General features: G+C 47.5%; 1 protein-coding gene across 6 annotated transcripts; it reads right to left on the reverse strand.

Annotated features, from left to right (window-relative positions):
• CD300LG (CD300 molecule like family member g) lies at nucleotides 1-9880 on the reverse strand. 6 transcript variants are annotated; one of them, XM_043467513.1, is made up of 6 exons: nucleotides 9727-9880; nucleotides 8531-8860; nucleotides 7430-7511; nucleotides 6470-6582; nucleotides 4326-4378; nucleotides 1-793 (listed from the first exon to the last, which is right to left on the reverse strand). In XM_043467513.1, the coding sequence occupies exons 1-6, from the start codon at nucleotides 9767-9769 to the stop codon at nucleotides 680-682; spliced, it is 735 nt and encodes a 244-aa protein (XP_043323448.1). In that variant the 5' UTR covers nucleotides 9770-9880; the 3' UTR covers nucleotides 1-679. The 6 variants fall into 6 exon arrangements, with proteins under 6 accessions (XP_043323448.1, XP_043323446.1, XP_043323430.1 ...); XM_043467511.1 differs by having other exon boundaries at nucleotides 7430-7583; XM_043467495.1 differs by having other exon boundaries at nucleotides 7430-7655.
• Between the last annotated feature and the right edge of the window lie 12931 nt (nucleotides 9881-22811).

A 22811-nucleotide genomic window follows, 5' to 3' on the forward strand; every position in this document is an offset into this window, starting at 1 on the left:
CTCAGAGATGGTTTTGGTAGTTTATTTCCTTCTTTTTTTTGGCTGTACCATGCCAGGGCCCCTTGCAGTGGAAGCATGGAGTCCTAATTACTGGACCACCAGTGAAATCCTGGTTTGGGCAGCTCTTGATGGGGCCCCGGAATCATCGTTTAACCAGCTTCCTGAAGGACTGGAATGCAGGTGGCTCACAACTGGCTTTGAGAAACCAGGATCCAGGCTAACCCCACAGGCTCCCTCCTCCTCACCAGCTTATGTGGGAGAACTCAGCCCTGAGTCTGAGGACGGAAGAAGGGCGGAGAAGGTGGGGTCTGGAAGGGGAGTTAGGAGGGGCCTGTGACTGGGCACCCAGACCCAGGGGACCCCCCATAGCAGATACAAACTTCGACCAGACCCCCTGAGCCCTGCCTGACCCCTTGAAGGTCCAGTGGCTGTGTGCTTTTCCCAAGGATGTGACCATCTTGGGGAAGTCCCAGTCTCCAGCTGGAACTGTGAGGCCACCGCATCAGGCTCCAGGGCTGATGAAGCCTTCAGGGTCAGCTGAGATGGGCAGGAGGAAAGCTTGGGGAGGGTGAGGGAGAGACCAGGACTCTGGCAGGAGGATTCTGAAGTCATAGCAGAAAGCTTGTCCAAGTTAGTGCAAGTTCAGCTCTTCCAGAGATTCAAGGAGGGTGTTCGGTGGCTAGACTGAGCTGAACTTTGAAAAGCCTGGCTCGTCCCCAGACATGGGGAGGGTAGAGGCTCGGGTCATGTCTCCCTCAGGGTCCCGCCAAGAAGCTTTGTCGTCCTCTGAAGTCTGTAAAGACAACAGTGTGGGGTGAAAATCAGAGTCCAGCTGGGGGATCTCCAGGCAGCTACTGGGTCCACTCTGGCCTTTCCCACAAGCTCTGGTCCTCTGTCCATCTAAGAGATGTAGGACTAACCACTCCTTCTCCCCAGGACCCCCCAGGCTTTGTTTCACAGCCCCCACTTCCCCATTCCCTGGGGGAGCATCCTTATGGCCTCAGGCCTGGTTCTGACTGCAGACGTGGGAATCCTGCCAGCCCAGAACTCTTTAAGCTGTCACTCCCATCATGCTACTCAAGAATTTTTCTGGGTCAGAAAAAAAAGAGGCTGTGAAGTCAGGAGCCCTGGCTTCCCGGGTGAAATGGCCAAGACTCTGGTTATGGGGGGTGCGGTGGGTGGACGCTGAGAGCAGGGCCCTCCCCCACTTCCCTGCATTGTTAGAGTGCAGCCAGGCCAGGCGGCTCCAGGCCCCCGGAGCCCTCTGTCCACACCTGGCTCAGTCACCGGATCTCCGCTCTGGGGCTGGCAGAGGGCTCGGGGCTAGCAAGAGGCCCAGTGGGCTCTGCAAGCTTGATCACAGCAGACTCCGGGACCCAGCTGTTCCCCAGAGCCTGAAACACAGATTCAGTCAGAGCAGCCTGTTCTCGGCCGCAGGGATGGGCTGCAAGCCGGAGCAGCAGGAGGGACAGGCAGCGGGGTGGGCTAGGAGTCAGAGTCCTACGGCCAATTTACTATGTCTCAGTGTGACCTTGGGTGAGCCATCTAACTTCTCTGGGGCCCCATTTCCCAAGCTGTAAAACAGGGAGTGAAATATTCCCCTTAGGAAAATAATAAACATTTCTGATAATGTTTTATCACACTCGACAACTGGGAACTGCTGCAGTGATTAATTTGTTTCCATGATTGTTATTTCTCTCCTTGAAGCAGGAAGACTGCAGGCTGCAGGCTTTTTGTCATAGGCCAGAGACAGCCAAGTTGGACACGTCAAAGACTCACCGAATAACAAACAGCACAGGAAAAGATTCTTTAGGAATCATCCATCTGAGCAACCCCTCCTTGATCAGATGAGAAAGCCGAGGCCCAGGGAGGAAAGACAGGTAGTCTAGAATGAGTGAGGCAGCCCATCTCCTGACACTCAGCTGCTCCCATGGGTCCTCAGGTCTGAGTGCTGGGGCCCTCTACCGCTCACTCTCTTGCCCAGGAGCTGGGCAGAGCAGAGGCTGGAGCTGGCCGAGGCCCCCAGCCACTTCTCCTAAGGGTACAGCTGCCCTGAGTTGGATCAGCTGCCCTGAGCAGATCCCACAGTCTGATGGGCACTGAAGCCAAGGAAAGAAGCTCCCACTTCCCGCATAACTACGAGATGGCTCATCTCACTTGTTCTAACCACAGTCCTGAGAGATGGGAAAACCGAGGCTCAGAGAGGTGATGTCACTCGCCAGACATCACACAGCAGGTGAGTGGCTGAGCCGGGCCTTGAACTTGCGACTATTTGACCTCAGATCCAAGCTCTTTCTTATGCTATGCATAGTGGCAGGGCCTTATGCACACTTCTCTGAGTGACAGTGTCTCTTGTCTACTAACTGGGCCCTGGCTTTGAGCAATACCCTAGCTGTGGGGGGTGGGGGTAGAGGTGGACGTGTGAGCCCCCTCTAGTGACACCTGCAGGCTGATGGCAACAAGGTAAGAATCAGGACAATTTCTCAGGTGAGATGTGACTAGGGGGAATGAGGGCCTGAAGGCATGGGGGAGGGGGACAGAGATGTCACAAATGCTGTCATTCGTGGCCCTTGTCGGCCCCAGCCCTGCCTGTGGGGAGGACGTGGCAGAAATGGGCTGGACCAGAGAGCCCCCGGGGTCACTTCCATTTCCCATGAATCCCATGCCGACAGCTTTGGGATTCAGTCAAAACCCAGCCACTGCTGACCACTGACCATCAACAGCTGCAGAAATGTCACCTACACAGGGGTGACTGAATTTGAGGAAAGAGCTTCAGGGGGGCAGAGACCAAACCACATATGTAGCTGTGGCCAGGACCACTGCCCTCTGCCCCAGGAGCATGTGCATCTCTCAAAGGTCCCTCTGCCCACGCGGTGGACCCTGGGCTATTCCAGCAAGCGTGGAGGCATTTTCTGGATTGTATTATACAAGAGCTATATGAGCCTCTACTTCTGCATAGCATGTGTGCTAAGTCGCTTCAGTTGTGTCCAACTCTATGCAACCCTATGAACTATAGCCTGTCAGTCTCCTCTGTCCATGGAATTCTCCAGATAAGAATACTGGAGTGGGTTGCTGTGTCCTCCTCCAGGGGATTTTCCTGACCCAGGGATTGAACTCACAGCTCTTATGTCTCCTATATTGGCAGGTAGATTCTTTACCACTAGCGCCACCTGGGAAGCTTCTAGAAAAACAAGTAGTGAGGCAGCATGGAGATTCTCCCTCCAGCCCAGCTTCTCTTTCTGAGTTGGGGAGGGGCGAGCCCCGGGATATAGAGCCAGGAGGAGAGTCCTGGCGGTGGCCATGTCAGCCCCTGCATCCGTCTCCATGACCTCTCTCTCACTCCCATCCACCCCGTTGGTCTTGTTGAACTTCCTGAGACAACAACAGCTGCTTCCTAAGCAAAGGACAGCCCAGGACCCCATCCCACCGCAGGCCCTCCCTGGGGGGATCCGCCCTGAGTCTTTTGTCCTTGCTGGCGCCAGGAAAGAAGGCAATGGCAGCCCCTCTTTCCTGCTCCAGTGTTTAAGGGAATCAGAGTGGAGGCATCTCAGTAAACAGCTGAGGAAGGAGAGATCAGGTGGGGTGGGGTGGGGGAGGCAGGTGGGGCTGCTATCTTCTAAGGGGTGACCTTCTCTGTAGGGTGCTGATGTGGAAAGTGGGGGGTCTCTCCTTGCAGGGATCAGGGAGGGGCCTGGGAGCTGGTAGCCTCTCTCCAGGAAAATGGGCACAGGGACCCCCCCCCTCCCATTCTTCCTGCCCCTGGCCCCTCAGTCTGAACGTCAGGGTAGCACACCGCCTTGGTCTCAGAACCAAGGAGCTCAGAGGAGGGTGCTCTGGAAAGAGGAGAAACGGGGGTCGAGAGCTCTGGAGCCACTCACCGCCTGCTGTGTGACCCTGGGCAAGATGTTTTCCCTCTCTGGGCCTCAGTGCTCGCTTCTGCAAAAGCAGACTAGCATCTATTTATTGGTAGTCATATTCCAGTGTGCTGTCGGAATCCCCCAGGGCTGTGTTTAAAATTCAGGTTCCTGGCCCCCACCCCTAGAGGATTTGGTTGAGACTGGTGTAGAAGAGAATGTTTCTAATAGGCCCCCACCCCCAGGTGTTTTGAAAGGGGGTTTGTACCAAACTTAGAGAAAGGCTGGGTTAGATGATCTCAAAGACCTGCTGTGGATCCAGCTCCAATGTTCTCTTGATGCTATAAGGAGAGGGATGAGAACGGGCCCTAGGCCAGAAGCAGAGACCTGCTGGCACCTAATGGGAACTCAGGGTGAGTCTTGACTTCTGGCCTCAGGGGCATCTGAGCTTGGGCCTGCCTCCTTCCTTACCAAGTGGGAGAGATGGACCTTGTCCTTCTTCTGTGTCTCCGAGGCCAGTTGAGCTGAAAGAGACAGGAAGGAGCACCTTGAAGCTGGGAGCTGCTCCCACAGAGATGGACGGCCCCTTGCACCTGGGGCCTGCCAGGCAGGAAGATTCGGCAGAGAAGCCCAACCCCTTGGCAGTGACCCTGACTTTTGAGATTGGTACATGGAAATCCCCATGTGTGGGCCAGAAACTGGCTAGGGAAGTGATTCTGTGTGCTCAGGTCATTGCTTCTTAAACCTCAACATGTGTATAGGAAATGTTATTAAAATGCAGATTCTAATTCAGTAGGTTGAGGTTGGGGCCCTAGAGTCTGAATTTCTACCAGGCTACCAGGGGATGCCACTGCTGCCATCTGGGGACTGCAATTTGAGAGGCAAGGGGCTATGAGGCTCTGAGGTTGTGATTGGAATGTTTTCACCCTGTGGGCTCTTCCCAACTCCTCTGAGTGTGTCTAGGGACATGGGCAGAGTTGACATTTCTTCCTGGGGGCCACACAAGGAGGAGGTAGGTGGCAGGCCCATCATTTCCCACCACGGCCACTTGCACTGGCACAACATTGCCAGTTTGCAAATTTGGCTTCCTGGCTATACTACTTCCCCGCTATACCAAGGGCAAACTGCTTAACCACTCTGTGCCTCAGTTTCTTGCCCTGTAAAATGGGGGTATTTGTAGGTATTGTAATGCCTGCATGCTAAGTTGCTTCAGTCATATCTTGACTCTTTGCGGCCATATGGACTGTAGCCTACCACGCTCCTCTGTCCATGGCATTCTCTGGGCAAGAATATTGGAGTGGGCTGCCAAGCCCTCCTCCAGGTGATATTCTTGACCCAGGGATCAAACTCCTGACTTCTGCAGCTCCTGCACCGCAGGTGGATTCTTTACCACTGAGCCACCAGGGAAGCCCAGGTTTTGTAATAAGCAGTTCCGAACTCCACAGTATTGAGATTAAAGGAGATAGAACAACATAAGCCACACCACAGTGCCTGGCACATGGCATCTCCCAGTACTGTTATTTTAGTTAAACCCGGTTTATCTGTGCCATCCACCTCAGGAGCTACATGTGTCCATTGAGCACTGGAAATGTGACTTCTTTGAATTATACTGGGTTTCAAAGATGCTATGAAAAACTGAATGTAGAATATATATAATTAGTATTTTATATTGGTTCCCTGTTGAAATGATAAAGTGTTGGATATATCATGTTAAATAAAGTTTACTATTAGAATTAACCACTAGTTTCTTCTTTTTTGTATGTGACTATGAGGGAAATCTTTAAAAAATTTATTTAATTTAAAATTTTATTTATTTAAAAATTTATTTATTTCTCATTGTAGGATAACTGCTATACAATATTGTGCTGGTTTCTGCCATACATCAACATGAATCAGGTATGCATATGTCCCCTCCCTCTTGAAACTTGCTCCCACCACCCACCCCATTCCACTCCTCAAGGTTGTCACAGAGCCCTGGTTTGAATTCCCTGAGTCATGCAGCAAATTCCCACTGGCTATCTATTTTACATATGGTAGTGTATATGTTTCCATGCTACTCAGTCAGGGAATTTTAAACCACATATGTGGCTTGTATTCTATTTCTGTAGGCCATATATCTGGGGAGACTCAAGGAAGTTAGGTGACTTGCCCAAGGCCACACAGCTAAAAAATGGCAGAGCTGGGAATTTGAAGCTAAGTCTTGAAAGGGGCTGAGCATCTCTAGAGACCCAGCAGCAGGTGTAGGGCCTCAAGATACATCCTGTTCAAGCGCTCCGGCCAGCACTCCACCCTATAGTCAGGCCTCACACAAGGTCAGAACCTGCAGAGACTGGACATGGATGGGTTCATGGGATCAACAGGGAGCGATGTGGCTGATGAGCTTGACTGGACAGATCAGAGCAAAATGAGAGCCCCCCAGTCTCTTGCTCCCCAATTTGAACTGCTTATGGACTGCCCTGTGGGTCCCTCAGAAAAGAGGAGCAGGGCTCCTGACACCCATGTCTGAGATGCACACACTGAGCCCCACAAGGTCTCTCTGGGGTCGTGGGGGGATTATGGGTCTCAGGGAGACCGCTGGCTGACAGCCCTTCACCCCTCCCGTCCACATGGCTCACCTTTTTCTCTCCATTGAAACACGCAGCTGCCGAGGGCGGCCAGGCCTGTGGCCAGCAGAAGGGCTAGCAGCACCAGGACCGGGGCCAAGATCCGGATCAGTGGGATGGACACCCTGTGGGTGAGATGGAAGGAGCCTGGTGGCTGTCGCCAGATGTCAGTGACACACGGGGCATTCTTATTCTGAGTCCTGGTCACATCCCTCATCTCTCCCAAGGAGATCAGAGAGCACCAGGGACCACAACATCCAGTTAGTCCCAATGGAAGGGGCCTCAGACCCCATCACCAACTCCAGGAGACACTTTCAGCAGGGTCTGAGCCCGTGAGCAGTTGCCTGGCTACCAGTAACGGAGTATGTGTGCGTGATCAGTCATTCAGTTGTGTCCAACTCTTTGTGACCCCATGGACTGTGGCCTGCAAGGATCCTCTGTCCATGGGATTCTCCAGGCAAGAATACTGGAGTGGGTTGCCATGCCCTCCTCCAGGGGAACTTCCTGACCCAGGGATCGAACCCACATCTCTTATGTCTCCTGCATTGGCAAGCAGGTTCTTTACCACTAACGCCACCTGAGAAGCATAGTTTGTATATAACCCCCCCAAGAGCCAATCCTTCCAGCTGGGAATCCAGTTGGGTAAGAAAAAATCATATTGTTTGGTTCCACGTTTTCATGCTTGGCATAGGGCCCAGCGCAAAGCGTTCCGGCAAAAGCTGCTGGACTAGGGTGGCTTTCCCTAAAACTGGGCAGGGAGTGAGGTGGGGACTGGGGACCATGGGGGCCTGCATGTCCAAGGCAACAGGGCTGCTGGCCCCTGTAGTGCTGGGTAGGGGGTGGGATGGTGCAGAATCTGCCCTTCGTGAGCAGCTGCAACCCAGAGGAAGGAGTAGTGGGTACTTATTGGCTCAGAGGCACCTTATAGTTTAGTGCTGACCCGAAAGCTGGCTTTGGTCACCTGGGGCTCACCTGGACTTGGAGCTGCTGCTGGGGACAAAACTGGCGCCCTTTGTTGAGGTAGAGTCCAATTGTGTGACCGGCTGGGAGATCCCTGCAGGAGGAGAAGTTGCTGGGTGAGGAGAGGTCCTTGCATATGGAGAGGTTGCTGGGTGAAGAGAGGTTCCTGCATACGGAGAGGTTGCTGGGTGAGGAGAGATTCTTGCAAATGGAGAAGCTGCTGGGTGGAGAGAGGTCCCTGCATACGGAGAGGTTGCTGGGTGAGGAGAGATCCTTGCAAATGGAGAAGCTTCTGGGTGGAGAGAGGTCCCTGTGAATGGAGAGGTTGCTGGGTGGAGAGAGGTCCCTGCATACGGAGAGGTTGCTGGGAGAGGAGAGATCCTTGTAAACGGAGAAGTTGCTGGGTGAAGAGAGGTCCCTGCGTACGGAGAGGCTGCTGTGTGCTTGGACAGGGAGGTCCCTGTGAACGGAGAGGCCTCAGCCTCTGTCTTCCCCAGCTTGGCTGTGGTGACTGTCAGGAGGAGACCAGGAGAAGGTACAAGTCCAAAAGCAATGCCTCAGCACCTTCCCTGATCCTTGGTTCCCAGCATCCTCAGACATCTGACCCTTGACCCCTGAGCCCTAGGCTCCCTAGGACCAATTACTCAGAACCTCCCCAGCTACAGGGCACCCCAAACAGAAGTCTCAATGAAATTGTTTTGAGGACTTCCCTGGTGGTCCAGTGGTTAAGAATCTGCCTGTCAGTGCAGGGGACATGGGTTTGATCCCTGATCCGGAAAGATCCCACATGCCCTGGAGCAGCTAAGCCCTTGAGCCACAACTACTGGGCCCACACGCCTGTGCTCCACAACAAGGGAAGCCACTGCAATAAGAAGTGTAGTCAGAAGCCCGTGCTCACTGCAACTAGAGAAAGCCTGGGCACATCAATGAAGACCCAGCACAACAAAAAAAAAAAAAAAAAGAAGAAAGAAACTGTATTGAACAAGCAGGTCACACCTCAGGAACACCCCTCTTTTGTGTTGCAGTCTGTCCTCTATTGTGGAGAGGTGCAATTCCCCTGCCCCCAACTCCATGACCCTGAATCCCTCCCAGGGAAGGAGGGATGTCTGTTACCTGGAAAGACAAGCAGAGAGACTGACATAGTCTTATCGAAGCCCAGTTTTTTGACCCCACACCAGTACTTCCCCATGTCCTTCAGGGTGAGGTTCCTCAGGATAACCGTGAACCTGTTTTCCCGTGGGTTGTCGTGGACCGACACCCTTCCTTCCTGGCCGTATCCTCCAGAGAAGACAGTCTCAGTGCAGCGGGAGATGAAGATCCCGGCCTCGCGGCACCAGTATTTCGGGTTCTTCTTTAGCTCCTCCCCGTAGGTGCATTGCAGGGACACAGTGTCACCTTCAAAGCCACTGATCTCCTTCGGGTCCACCACCACCGATCCGTAACCTGAAACCGCAGCGTGTGTGAAGGCTGGAATTCCCTGATTTAAGTCCCAAGGTCAAGACCAGAAGGTTCTCCTCAGTCACTCCCTTCTTGGGACAACCCTGGTAAGAGCTGGTACTCCACTCTGCCACCGAGGGACCTTGGGGCAGGGCTGTTACTGTTTCCCTACCTGGCGTATTGAAGGCTGGTGATGGGAAAACTCTAGATTCAGACAGCCGGGAGTCTGAATCCCAGCACAGCTGCTTAGTAGCTGCGTGATCCTGGGAAAACTGCTTGACCTCTCTGTTTTCTCACCTATAGATAATATGTCCTATGTCACTGAATTAAGATGCCATCATATTTAAGAGCTACCATGATTTCATGTAACATTAAAAAAAAGTCAATGGAAATGACATCAGTTATACATCCTAAATGTTATGTTAAAAAATTTAAAAAAAAAAAAGAAAAGCAGGTTTGTGAATTGATGAAATGGAATAATTCTTCATCTCTCAGGGCTGTTGTGAGTGCTACAGCAGAAGTTCAAGAAATATTTGCTAAGTTTAGTATAAGGGGTGTCTTCTCAGCTCCCTGGCTGACACCGAGTCAGGAAATGAAGACAAAAGAGGCAAAGCTACACTCACAGCCACTCAGCCATGAGGGGTCCAGGACCCACAGGTCTGGGGGAAGACCTGGCTCTCGGTTCCACAAACAGCAAGTGGCCCCTCTGAGGGCTGAGGAGGAGGAGTAGGGTGGGGCGAAGCCTGGAAGGATCAGGCGGCGGGGCTGCGTCACAGCCACAGCGAATGTAGATTCAGGAGGTCCCTCTAGCAGACCCAGGGGGCGAGCTTGGAGATGAGCCCCACATCCGGCCACCCTCGCCCCCTTCTCACCTGGGAGCACAAGGCAGCCCCATAGCAGGAGGAGGGGCCGCATGATGAGCGCCGGGCCACTCGGGAGCGCACGCCTGGGCAACTGGGAGCTCCTCTCTTGGCTACACGGGGCTTTCACTTCCTCCAGAGGCAGATGGAGACCAGGAAGGGAGGGGAGGGGCCGTGCGGGTCCTGGAGAGGGAGGAGGCGCCTCCGCGGTGCCCTCCACTGACCCTCAGCACGCGCCGACCCCACCCCTGAAAACCCACGGAGCGCTTCTCCCAAACTCCTGCAGGAGACCTTACCCATGCTCACCGCGGAGCACTCCAGAGGGCCTGTGTGTAGAATTCAGGGAGCCCGTGAATCTGGCTGGGAAAATAGTACATCTTTACTTTCACTAACCTTGCAGTAACATTTATCTTTTCCTTAGGAGTCGTGTTTGCTGGGCTGTACTGTGCTTAGTCAGTCGTGTCCAACTCTTTGCGATCCCATGGACTGTAGCCCGCCAGGCTCCTCTGTCCATGGGGATTCTGTGACTGTCACCAATTAAAAATCACAGACACTAACACTTCAACTTGTCACTGATAGCGTGAAACACTGTGTGTGCACCTCCCCACTTAGGTATTAGGTCTGCCACTACAGTAAGTTATTTAACGTGCTAATGAAAAAGCACATTTATTATAGAGTTACATAATTATAAATATTTTAATAACCTCTTCAATATTATCGGTTTTCTTTTAAACGTATAATTTGTTTTAGACGTTTAAAAGACCGTTATTCTCAGACGTGGTGCATAAGTTTCAACAATGGCCCGTGGTACAGAGGGCAGGGACTCAGAGGCAGCGCCAACTGCCCCTTGACCCCTTTGCTTCCCGAAGGGCGCAGTATCGCCCTCGGCCACTAGGCGGCGGTGCAGACGGAGGTGAGGGAAGTTGTCCGGCTGGGCCGAGCCGGGTACTTGGAGCCACCTGCAGGCCACGCAGAAAGGCTGGGCTCCCCAGGTGCACTGAATTCTCTTGGCATTTTAAAAAGTGAGCTCGAGGTTTCCCACGGTGGAACCGAATCCTTCTTGGGACAAAACAAACACGCACGCTGGAGGGAGTCCTGGCATATCGTTTTTCCAAAATAGCTCTGTTGGTTGTTTTTTCTGACTCCAAAGTCATACATGTTGTAAGCAAAATTTTACATAATGTAGAAATGTTAAAAAAAAAAAAGAAAAAGAAAAAGAGAGAGAGAGAAGAATGGGAGTGTTTGTTATTCCCCTCTTTTCTTAGAAAACCACTGTTAATATTTTGGCATATATATTTCCATATGTACAGGTGGAACTTTTACCCACTTGCTGGGCTAATATTTGAAGCATCAATTAACTCAGTGGTTCTGGGAAGGGAGATTGTTGTGTCTGTGATTCTGGTGATGTGGGAGTTATGTTTGATTTTCTTTTATTTTTCATTGAAGTATAGTTGATTTGGGGGCTTCCCTGGTGGCTCAGTGGTAAAGAATCTGCTTGCCAATGGGTTCTTTGGTTTGGGAAGATCCCCTGAAAAGGAAATGGCAACTCACTCTAGTACCCTTGCCTGGGAAATCCTATGGACAGAGGAGCCTGGTGGGCTATAGTCCATGGGCTCTCAAAAGAGTTGGACCACAACTTAGCGACTAAGTCACAACAAAATAGTTGACTTACAGTGTTGTGTCAATGAGGAGATATGTTTTAACTTCACAACATTGTGGGGGGAGCTGCTGGTGTTTAATGGGCAGGGACGGGAGTTCAAAAGGGTGAGGATTCTGTTATGATCCCAGACTACAAAAGGTAATCACAGTTTTAAAAACACAGATCAAAATAATTTTAATTCTGGTGTTTAATAGTGTATCAGCTCTTTTTGGGGGGTGGTCCTTATACAGAATAATTTTTGATCTTGTTTTCCTTAAATCCTAACTTATTTGTTATAAGCTGGGGCAAGCATCTGACACTTCATTGTGTTATTCCTATGTTATGGGGCCTCAACATTAACACTTTGAAAAAAGAAGTGAAGTTGCTCAGTCGTGTCTGACTCTTTGCGACCCCGTGAACTATAGCCTACCAGACTCCTCCATCCATGGGATTTTCCGTGCAAGAGTACCAGAGTGGGGTGCCATTTCCTTCTCCGGGAGATTGTCCCGACCCAGGGATTGAACCCTGGTCTCCCACATTATAGGCAGACGCTTCACCATCTGAGCCACCAGGGAACTCAACACTTTGAAATATGTGTTATTTGGTTACAAATTGTTTTCCTTTGATTTTTTCCCCCTTCTATTACAGCCCAGGCATTATACTGTCATTTTTTAGAATTGTGTGAGAAAGCATGTTATTTATGATATTTTGGGAGAGTAAAGGCAGTGCGCCAAAATTTTTATTTTAGGGAGAGGGAGTGGTGTCTCCTGTGCGCCCCCCTCTTCCCTTCATGTGTATTATGATGTCCTTCCCCTCCACCCCACCAGCTCCACACTTAGCCAGGAGAGAGGGAGGTCGGACAACTCCGTTAGAAATAGAGCCTGCAGGACTTCCCTGGAGGTCCTGGGGTTAAGAAACTGCCTGCCAATGCAGGGTACATGGGTTCAATCCATGGTCTGGGAAGATTCCACAGCAACTAAGCCCAAGTACCACAACTACTGAGCATGGGGTCTAGAGCCTGCAGGATGCAAGTACTGAGCCTGCCTGCTGCAACCACTGAATCCCGTCCATTCTAGAGCCCGCGCTGCTCAGTAAGAGAAGCCACCACCATGAGAAGCCCGAACACGGCAACTAGAGAGTAGCCCCCACTTGCTGTGAGTAGAGAAAGTCTGCACGAAGGAACGAAGACCCAGTGCAGCCAAAAATAAGCACATTATTTAAATTAATGTATTAATACATTTAAATTAATGTCTTTAATAAGTAAATGCATTAATTACTTTCAAAAAAGAAAAAGATCCTAGGGAGAAGACCCTGGAGTGAGGCACTGGTCTGGTCCCTGCACCCGATCCTGCCCCATGGTGTATGGGGGGTGGACAATGGATACGAACCCCTCGTACACAATAGATTTGGGGATCTGAGAAGAGAGGATACTTGTGTCCTGCTTCCTACCTGGAGCACTAGGAGATGCCCTGCCATCCCAGGATAGGAGAGCAGGTGAGCAAAAGTGTTCCTGGACCAATGGGCTTGTGGCGGCCTCAGTACATCCTCACGACATCCAGAAGCCCAGAGGTGGTTCGGCCATGCCTGCTGGTGCCATGGCTGGGGTGAGGGGATGGGGAAGCTGCCAGGGGGAGGAGGAAACAGCCACAGTGCAGCCCACCAGAAACTGGGGAGCCCAGTGGCTGCTGGCACTGGCAGACAATGAGGAAGGCTGCCCTCTAGTGCTCTAGGCCCTGATGGCAAGTAAAGGCCTCCAGGTTTAGAGTCCCTTCCCAGGTGGTACCAGCGGTAAAGAATCCACTGGCCAATGTGGTAGAGAGTAACAGATACGGGTTTGATCCTCGGGTTGGGAAGATCCCCTGGAGGAGGGCGTGGCAACACACTGCAGTATTCTCGTCTGAAGAATCCCATGGACAGAGGAGCCTGGCAGGCCTACAGTCTATGGGGTTGCAAGAGTTGGACACGACTAAGGGACTAAACAACAACAGTCACAGGCAGCCCAGAATACAGGCTCTCTGCAGGCAAAGCCAGCTCTAAGGAAAAAGTAAAGAAAAGAGGGCTGGGTGACATATGCCTTGTTCCTCCTTCCAATTCATCAGTCCAGTGAAGGTGTGGAGAGAGATCAAAGGTGTTATACCCAATAAAGATGACTGAGCCAGAGGCTGGAAAGAGCCTGGATCCCTGAGTCACCACTTGGAAGAGAGCTGATTCTCTTCCAAGTCAGTGGCAGACTTGGTGTCAGCAAAAGATAGACTTTAATGTGTTTAGCCACACATTAGATGGCTAAAGAAGTTGCAGTTTGTTTGTTTCTGGAGTGTGTGAAGTGTCAAAGTGTTAGTGGCTCAGTCGTGTCCAACTCTTTGTGACCCCATGGACTGTAGCCTCAAAGACTCCCATGTCCGCTGAATTCTCCAGGCAGGAATACTGGAGTGAGTAGCCATTCCCTTCTCCAGGGGTTCTTCAAACCCAGGGATTGAATCCTAGTCTCCTGCATTGCAGGCAGATTCTTCGCCATCTGAGCCACCAGGGAAGCCCTTGGGGTGTAGCTTAAGCCAACACAAAGTTTTTTTGTTTTCTCACATACATTTCATCCTCTATTCCACCTACCGATCCCTTGTCCCCAGCCAATGGCAAACTCAATTGTTCAACTTCCTCCACTGTACAAATATGAAAACTGCTTATGTTGACTGTTTAAAGGATTTTCTTTTTCATTTCTAGGAATGCCAGTGAAATGCTGGGGGAGAGCAGCAATGTAAGATGGAAGTAATTAGGACCATCTTCTCTCAGAAGCTGGATGCAACAGACATATTTTTAAAATATTCTCAAAAACATTGAAGGCTAACTGCAATGTGGTGTCTTGGATTGGATCCCAGAACAGAGAAAGAATATTAGAAAAGCTTGTTGCTAGTTGTTTAGTTGCTGAGTTGTGTCCAACTCTTTTAAGACCCCATGGTTGGCAGCCTGCCAGGCTCCTCTGTCCATGGGATTTCCCAGGGAAGAGTACTGGAGTGGGTTGCCATTTCCTTCTCCAGGGGATCTTCCCAACCTGGGGATTGAACCCATGTCTCTTGGATTGGCAGGTGGATTCTTTACCACTGAGCCACCAGGGAAACATTAGAAAAGCTAGTGAAATACTATTAAAGTCTGGAGTTTAGTTAATGGTAATATATCAATGTTAATTTCTTAGATGTGACCTATGTACATGGTTATGTAAGGTAGGGAAACACACATTAGGGGAAACAGAGTGAATGGTATTCAGAAATTTTCTGTACTAACTTAGCAAAGTTTTTGAAATCTAAAGTCATTCCCCAATGTAAAGTTTATCTGTTAAAGAGAAAAAAAAGCAAGCAGCAAAGAGCAAACAAGAGCATGAGGGATTACCAAGCTGAGGTCTGCAAGTAGAAAACCCAGAAAGATGAGCTATGCAGGCAAGGTGCCTTTGCCTCTGGGAGCATTTACTGATTTAGAAGAAGTGAGCTAAGAGTGTAGGGCCCTCTAAAGATGAGGAATCTGTTATATATGTATTTTTTATCATCTTAGGCTAGGACCTCAAAGAGTTGCACTTTGGGAGAAGGATGAATTGCAAATAAACCAACCCACCATGGACTTCACTCAGCTTCCTGTCTTTTGGGTGTCCTAGGAAACTTCAAGCTTTGAACTTGAATTTTAAATGGTCCTGGTCCAACAAGGGCTTAATCTCCAAAATATGGAAACAGCTTATACAACTCAACAATGAAAAAAACAAATAACCTAATCAAAAAGTGGGCAGAAGACCTTAATAGACATTTCTCCAAAGAAGACATACATGGCCAGTAGGCACATGAAAAGGTGCTCAACGTCACTAATTATTTTTCTTGTTGTAGTTCTAGTCACTAAGTCCTGTCCAACTCTTTTGTGATCTCGTAGACTGTAGGTCACTAGGCTCCTTTGTTCATGGGAATTCCTAGGCAAGAATACTGGAGTGGGTTGCCATTTCCTTCTCTAGGGGATCTTTCCAACCCAGGGATGTGGGTTACCACATCTCTTGCATTGGAAGGTGGATTCTTTACTACTGAGTCACCAGGGAAATCCCCACTAATTATTGGAGAAATGCAAATCAAAACAATGAGCTACCACCTCTCACTAGTCAGAATTTGTTATTGTTCAGTCTCTAGGTTGTGTCCAACTCTTTGCAACCCCATGGACTGCAGCACGCCAGGCTTAGCTGTCCTTCACTATCTCCTGGAATTTGCTTAATTCATGTCCGTCTCATCCTCTGCTGTTCCCTTATCTTGCCTTCAATCTTTCCCAGCATCAGGGTCTTTTTCAATGAGTTGGCTCTTCCCAATCAGGTGGCCAAAGTATTGAAGCTTCAGCTTCAGCAGCAGTCCTTCCAATGAATATTCAGGGTTGATTTCCTTTAGGATTAATTGGTTTAATGTCCTTGCTGTCCAAGGGACTCTCAAGAGTCTTCTTCAGCACCACAATTTGAAAGCATCAATTTTTCAGCACTCAGTCTTCTTTATGGTCCAACTCTTACATTCATTCATGACTTCTGGAAAAATCATAGCTTTGACTATACAGACCTTTGTCGGCAAAGTGATGTCGCTGCTTTTTAATACGCTGTCTAGGTTTGTCATGGCTTTCCTTCCAAGGTGCAAGTGTTTTTTAGTTTCATAGCTGCAGTTACCATCTGTAGTGACTTTGGAGCCCAAGAAAAGAAAATCTGTCACTGTTTTCAGTTTTTCCCCTTCTGCTTGCCATGAAGTGATGAGACCAGATGCCATGATCTTCGTTTTTTGAATGTTGAGTTTTAAGCCAGTTTTTTCACTCTCCTCTTTCACCCTCATGAAGAGGCTCTTTAGTTCCTCTTCACTTCCTGTCCTTAGAGCGGTATATGCATATTTGAGGTTGTTGATATTTTTGCTGGTAATTTTGATTCCAGCTTGTGATTCATCCAGCCCAGCATTTCAAATGATGTACTCTGCATATAAGTTAAATAAGCAGGGTGATAGTATACAGCCTTGATGTATTTCTTTCCCAATTTTGAACCAGTCTGTTGTTCCATGTCCTGTTCTAACTGTTGCTTCTTGACCTGCATACAGGTTTCTCAGGAGACAGGTAAGTTGGTCTGGTATTCCTATCTCCTTAAAAACTTTCCATAGTTTGTTGTGATCCACACAGTCAAAAGCTTTAGTGTAATCAATGAAGGAGAAGTAGATGTTTTCCTGGAATTCCCTTGCTTTTTCTATGATCCAACAAATGTTGGCAATTTGATCTCTGCTTTCTTTGCCTTTTCTAAACCCAACTTGTGTATCTGGAAGGTCCCAGTTCAGGTTCTGCTGAAGACTAGCTTGAAGGATTTTGAGCATAATCTTGCTAGCTTGTGAAATGAGCTCAACTGTATGATAGTTTCAACATTCTTTGACATTTTCCTTCTTTGGGATTGAAATGAAAAATGATCTTTTCCAGTCCTGTGGCTACTGCTGAGTTTTCCAAATTTGCTGACATATTGAGTGCAACACTTTAACAGCATCATCTTTTAGGATTTTAAATAATTCAGCTAGAATTCCATCACTTCCACTAGCTTTGTTTGTAGTAATGCCTAGGCCCACTTGACTTCACAATCCAGGATGTCTGGTTCTAGGTGAGTGACCACACCATCATGGTTCTCTGGATCATTAGGACCTTTTTGTATAGTTCTTCTGTATATTCTAGCCACCTCTTCTTAATCTTTTCTGCTTCTGTTAGATCCTTACTGTTTCTGTCCTTCATTGTGCCCATCCTTCCTAGAAATGTTCCCATGATGACTCCAATTTTTTGGAAGAGATTTCTAGTCTTTTCTGTTCTATTGTTTTCCTTTATTTCTTTTCATTGTTCACTTAAGAAGGCTTTCTTATCTCTCATTTGACCCATCTGTCTTGGGTGGCTCTGCAAGCCATAGCTCATATCTTCACTGAGTTATTCAAGCCCCTTTGCCGTGACAAGGCTGTGATCCATGAAGGGGACAGTCAGAATGTCCATCATTAAAAAGTCTACAAATAACAAATGCTTGAGAAGATGTGGAGTAAAGGGAACCCTCCCACACTGTTGATGGGAATGTAAGTTTGTACAGCCACTATGGAAAACAGTATGCTAAAAATAGAAATTTCCTCAGAAAGCTTAAAATAGAAATACCTTACAATCCATCAATCCAACTCCTGGGCATATATCTGAACAAAACTATAATTCCAAAAGATACATGCACTCCTATGTTCATAGCAGCATTATTCACAATAGCCAAAACATAGACAAGCTAAATGCTTATCAACAAATGAAGGGGTAATGAAGATGTGGTGCATATATACAATGAAATACTACTCAGCCATTAAAAATGAATGAAATGATGTCATTTGCAGCAAAATGGACGCAACTAAAGACTATCACATTCAGTGAAGTAAGCCAGAAAGAGAAGGACAAATACCATTTGATATCACTTACATGTGGAAACTAAAATATGGCATAAATGAACCTATCTACAAGACAGAAACAGACTCACAGACATAGAGATCAGACTTGTGATTGCCAAGGGGGAGTGGGGAAGGGAGAAGGATGGACAGGGAGGTTGAGGTTGATAGAAGCTAACTATTACAGTTATAGCACAGAGAACTGTATCCAACCTTCTGGGATAAAGCACAATGGAAAAAGATTTTTAAAAGGAATATATATACATATATATATTTGAATCACTTTGCCATAAAGCAGAAACTGGCACAACTCTGTAAATCAACTATACTCAAATAAATATAATAATAAAAGGGTCCTGGTCTGGTAACACTCGCCTGGCCCCTATTTCTAGGTATCATAAAGATACCAATGAAACATCCTTTCTGGAGGAAGATAGCATCAATATAAGCCTCCAATTATTAAAAAAATTTTTTTCAAATAAAATCCAATATATGATCAAGGATAACCAGGTGTATGAGGAGACAGGCCTCCATAAGTGAGAGTATGTGGAGACAGCTGACAACAGAGACAGACCCCTGGAGAGTCCAGATATTGAAAAAGAAGAACAGCCTTGACACAACCATCCTCACTATGTTCAAGGAGGTAAAAGTCAGGCTAGAGATTTTTGACAGGGAACTGGAAAGTATAAAAAATGACATAGCAGATTGGAAACAGAGCAGCATAAAATTTTAGAACTGAAAAAATACAATCATTTAAATTAAGAATCCAACTGATGAGTTTCAAATTAGACACAGCTGAAATGATTATAGTGTAGAAAGATGTATAGACAGAAAGATGTATCAGAAGAAACGACCCAGGATGAAGCAGATAGAAACAAAAGGATGGGAAATAGATAAATGAGAATATGGCAAATGGGGGATCAATATGTTTTACTGGAGACATGGGAAGAAAGAAAAGAGAGGATGTCACACAGGCACTAATGTTCCACATGTGAAGAAACACACTCGGTTTTTGTTTTGTTTTAGATTTATTTAATTTTTTTTTTTGGCCTTGGTGGGTCTCTGTTGCTCCACACAGGCTTTCTCTAATTGTGATGAGTGGGCTACTCTTCATTTTGCTGTGCAGGCTTCTCGTTGAGGTGGCTTCTCTTGTTGCAGAGCACAAGCTCTAGGCATATGAGCTTCAGAGTTGCGGCTCATGGGCACTAGAGTCCTGGCTCAGTAGTTGTGGCACACGGGCTTAGCTGTTGTGGCATGTGGTATCTTCCCAGACCAGGGATTGAACTTGTATCCCCTGCAGTGCAAGGTGGACTCTTAACCACCGGACCTCCAATGTTTTTTAACAGGTGTTTGTTGCTTATAATATATGAAGTGCTAAAGCCTGTGTCCTGCGGCAAGACCCATTTTCCCTAGGTCCAAAGGAGGTACAATATGGACTTTAGAGGGGTGACAAACGTTGCATAATAGAGCAATGGGGGCCAGGTATTCTTTTCAGTAAGTACTATTGGGACATGTAGGAAAAATATGAGGCTTGATTCCTGCCTCCCATCAAACACAAGAGTCAGTCTAGGCAGATTACAAGACTAAATGTAAAAGGAAAAATGATGAAGCTTTTCAAAGATTATAGAGCATATCTTCATGGCCTCAGGGTAGAGAAAGAGTTCTCCAACCAGACACAGAAAGCACAGACCACAGAGGAAAAGACCGATAAATCAGACCTTGTTAAAATGAAAAAGTGTTCATCAAAAGATGCCACGAAGAGCAAAGAGACACACCCACAGAGTGTCATGCATGTTACAGACAACATAGATAGTGCATTAAAAAAAGATAATGTTGAGTAAAAGAAGCCAGGCATATAAAATACTGATTCCATTTAGATGAAGTGTAAAAACAGATATATATACTTGGGCTTCCCAGGTGGTGCTAGTGGTAAAGAACCTGCCTGCCAGTGCCAGAGACAGAAGAGATGCGAGTTCGAACACTGGGTCGGGAAGATCCCCTGGAGGAGGAAGTGGCGACCCACTCCAGTAATTCTTGCCTGGAGAATCCCATGGACAAGGCAAACTCGCAGGCTACAGTCGGTAGGATTGCAAAGAGTCGGACATGACTGAAGGGACTTAGCACGTATGCATGCACGCATATATACTTACATGGAAAAACTGGAAAGCAGAAGTGATTCCTCTAAAAGTCAAGGTAGGAAAAAAAAAAAGTCAAGGTAGTGTAGTGGCTGTCTTTGTGGGAAGATGTGATCTCCAGAGGTCACTTGGGGACTTCTGGGGCGGGGGGTGGCTACATAGATGTTTCAGTTCAGTTCAGTTCAGTTGCTCAGTCGTTCCGACTCTTTGTGACCCCATGAATCGCAGCACACCAGGCCTCCCTGTCCATCACCAACTCCCAGAGTTTACTCAAACTCAAGTTCATGGAGTCGGTGATGCCATCCAGTCATCTCATCCTCTGTTGTCCCCTTCTCCTCCTGCCCCCAATCCCTCCCAGCATCAGGGTATTTTCCAATGAGTCAACTCTTCGAATCAGGTAGCCAAAGTATTGGAGTTTCAGTTTCAGCATCAGTCCTTCCAATGAACACCCAGGACTGATCTCCTTTAGGATGGACTGGTTGGATCTCCTTGCAGTCCAAGGGACTCTCAAGAGTCTTCTCCAATACCACAGTTCAAAAGCATCAATTTTTCGGTGTTCAGCTTTCTTTGTAGTCCAACTCTCACATCCATACATGACCACTGGAAAAACCATAGCCTTGACTAGATGGACCTTTGTTGGCAAAGTAATGTCTCTGCTTTTTAATATGCTGTCTAGGTTGGTCATAACTTTCCTTCCAAGGAGTAAGCGTCTTTTAATTTCATGGCTGCAATCATCATCTGCAGTGATTTTGGAGCCCCAAAACACATTGTATTAATTTGTGAAATTGTCTTGTTTATGCTCTGTGAGCCCATTTTATTTCACAAATCTAAACTTTGTGTTTTTTTTGGAGATGGAGTAAGGAAAACAACAAAGAGGAAAAAGTTGTCAGAAATCTCCAAAAATAAAAAGGGGGGCTTCCCTGATGATCTAGTGTTTAAGAATTTGCCTGCCAATGCAGGGGACATGAGTTCGATCCCTGGTCCGGGGGGATCCCACGTGCCGCTGGGCAACTAAGCCTGTGTGCCACAACTACTGAGCTAGTGCTTAGAGCTGGTGCTCCACAACAATAGAAGCCACTGCAGTGAGAAGCCCATGCACCACTATGAAGAGTAGCCCCCGTTTGTCACAACTAGAGAAAGCCCACAGACAGCTTTGAGACCCAGGCCGTGAGAATCAGCACGGCCAAAAATAAATAAATTAACTCCTTTGAAAAAAAATCTCACACCTCCCCCCCCACAAAGTTACAGTACTTTCCCTAATTCTCACTGAGATGTAAATTGGCTGAGTCCACCCTTTATTCAGACCTTCTGACTCACTATCTTGGTGAGCCCATGTCTGGGCATCAGCCCATTTCTCCTCTTGGAATTATTCCCTGTTCCCTTCAGTGCCTGGGATGAATGCCAAACCAAAGGATGCAGGTCTATAGCCTGAAGCAGATTCTTTGTCACCTCTTTGAGGATCAGGGACCACTGAACTGTGCGCTTTCTGTACTCTTCTCTTTCTCCAAAGATACACTCCCCCCCAAGTCATTCATTCCTCTGGCATCAAGCTCATCGTCCTGTTCCATCTGTAGCTGCCCCGGCTGGAGTGTCTTGACCAAGTCCTGGGTGGGTGACCCTGCTGGGCTTCCGATCATCTTGGCTAACACTGCCCCGAGTCACCTTTTCTGTCCTGGGGCTCGGCCCTCTCCTCAGCTCTCCAGCTCTAAACTCTCATTCATCCAAACATCTAACACTATGTTAATTTCAGGTGCACAACATAGGGATTTGATATTTTCATACATTACAAAATGATCACCATGATAAGTCTAGTTACCATCTGTCACCATAGAAAGTTACTACAATATTATTGACTATATTCCCCATACTGTACATTTCATCTCCCTGACATTTATTTTTTACCTGGAAGTTTTTACCTCTTAATCTCTCTCTCGCATATTTCATTCATTTTTCCACCCTCTCCCTTCTGAAAGTGAAAGTGTTAGTTGCTCAGTTATGTCTGACTCTTTGTGACCCCATGAATTGTAGCCCGCCAGGCTCCTCTGTCTATGGAATTCTCCAGGCAAGAATACTGGAGTGGGTAGGCATTCCCTTCTCCAGGGGATCTTCCCAAACTGGGGAACGAACCCAGGTCTCCCATACTGCAGGCAGATTCTTTACCATCTGAGCCACCAGGGAAACCCAACTCTGGTATCTACCTATTTGTTCTCTTTTTCTATGAGTCTTTCTCTCTTTTAGGTTTGTTCATTTGTTTTGCTGTTTAGATTTCACATTCAAGTGAAATCATATAGTACTTGTCATTGTCTGGCTTTAACTTAGCATAATACCTGTAGGTCCATCCATGTTGTTGCAAATAGCAAGATTTTATTCTCTTTATGGCTGAGTAATATTTCATTATATATTATATATATACACATATACACCACATCTTCTTTGTTCATTCATCTATCAATGGACACTTAGATTGCTTCCACATCTTGGCTGTTGTAAATAATGTTGCATTAAATATAGAGGTGCGTGTATCTTTTTGAATTAGTGTTTTTTTCTTCTTCAGAAAAATACCCAGAGGTAGAGTTGCTGAATTGTATGGTAGTTCTGTTTTTAATTTTTTGAGGATCCCCCCCTTACTGTCTTCCATACTGGCTGCACTAATTTTCATTCTCACTCACAGTGCATGAAGCTTCCCTTTTCTCTTCATCCTTGCCAACATTTATTTGTTGTCTTTTTGATAGTAGCCATTCTCACAGGTGTCAGGTTATAGCTCATTGTGGTTTTGACTTTCATTTCGCTGATGATTAGTGACGTTCAGTCTGTTTTCCTGTGCCTGTGGTCATCTACATCTTGTCTTTGGAAAAATGTTTATTCTAGTTCTCTGCCCATTTTTTAATTGAGTTTTTT

This window comes from Cervus canadensis, chromosome 1 (genome assembly GCF_019320065.1).
Source record: "Cervus canadensis isolate Bull #8, Minnesota chromosome 1, ASM1932006v1, whole genome shotgun sequence".
Classification (NCBI taxonomy): Eukaryota; Metazoa; Chordata; class Mammalia; order Artiodactyla; family Cervidae; genus Cervus; species Cervus canadensis.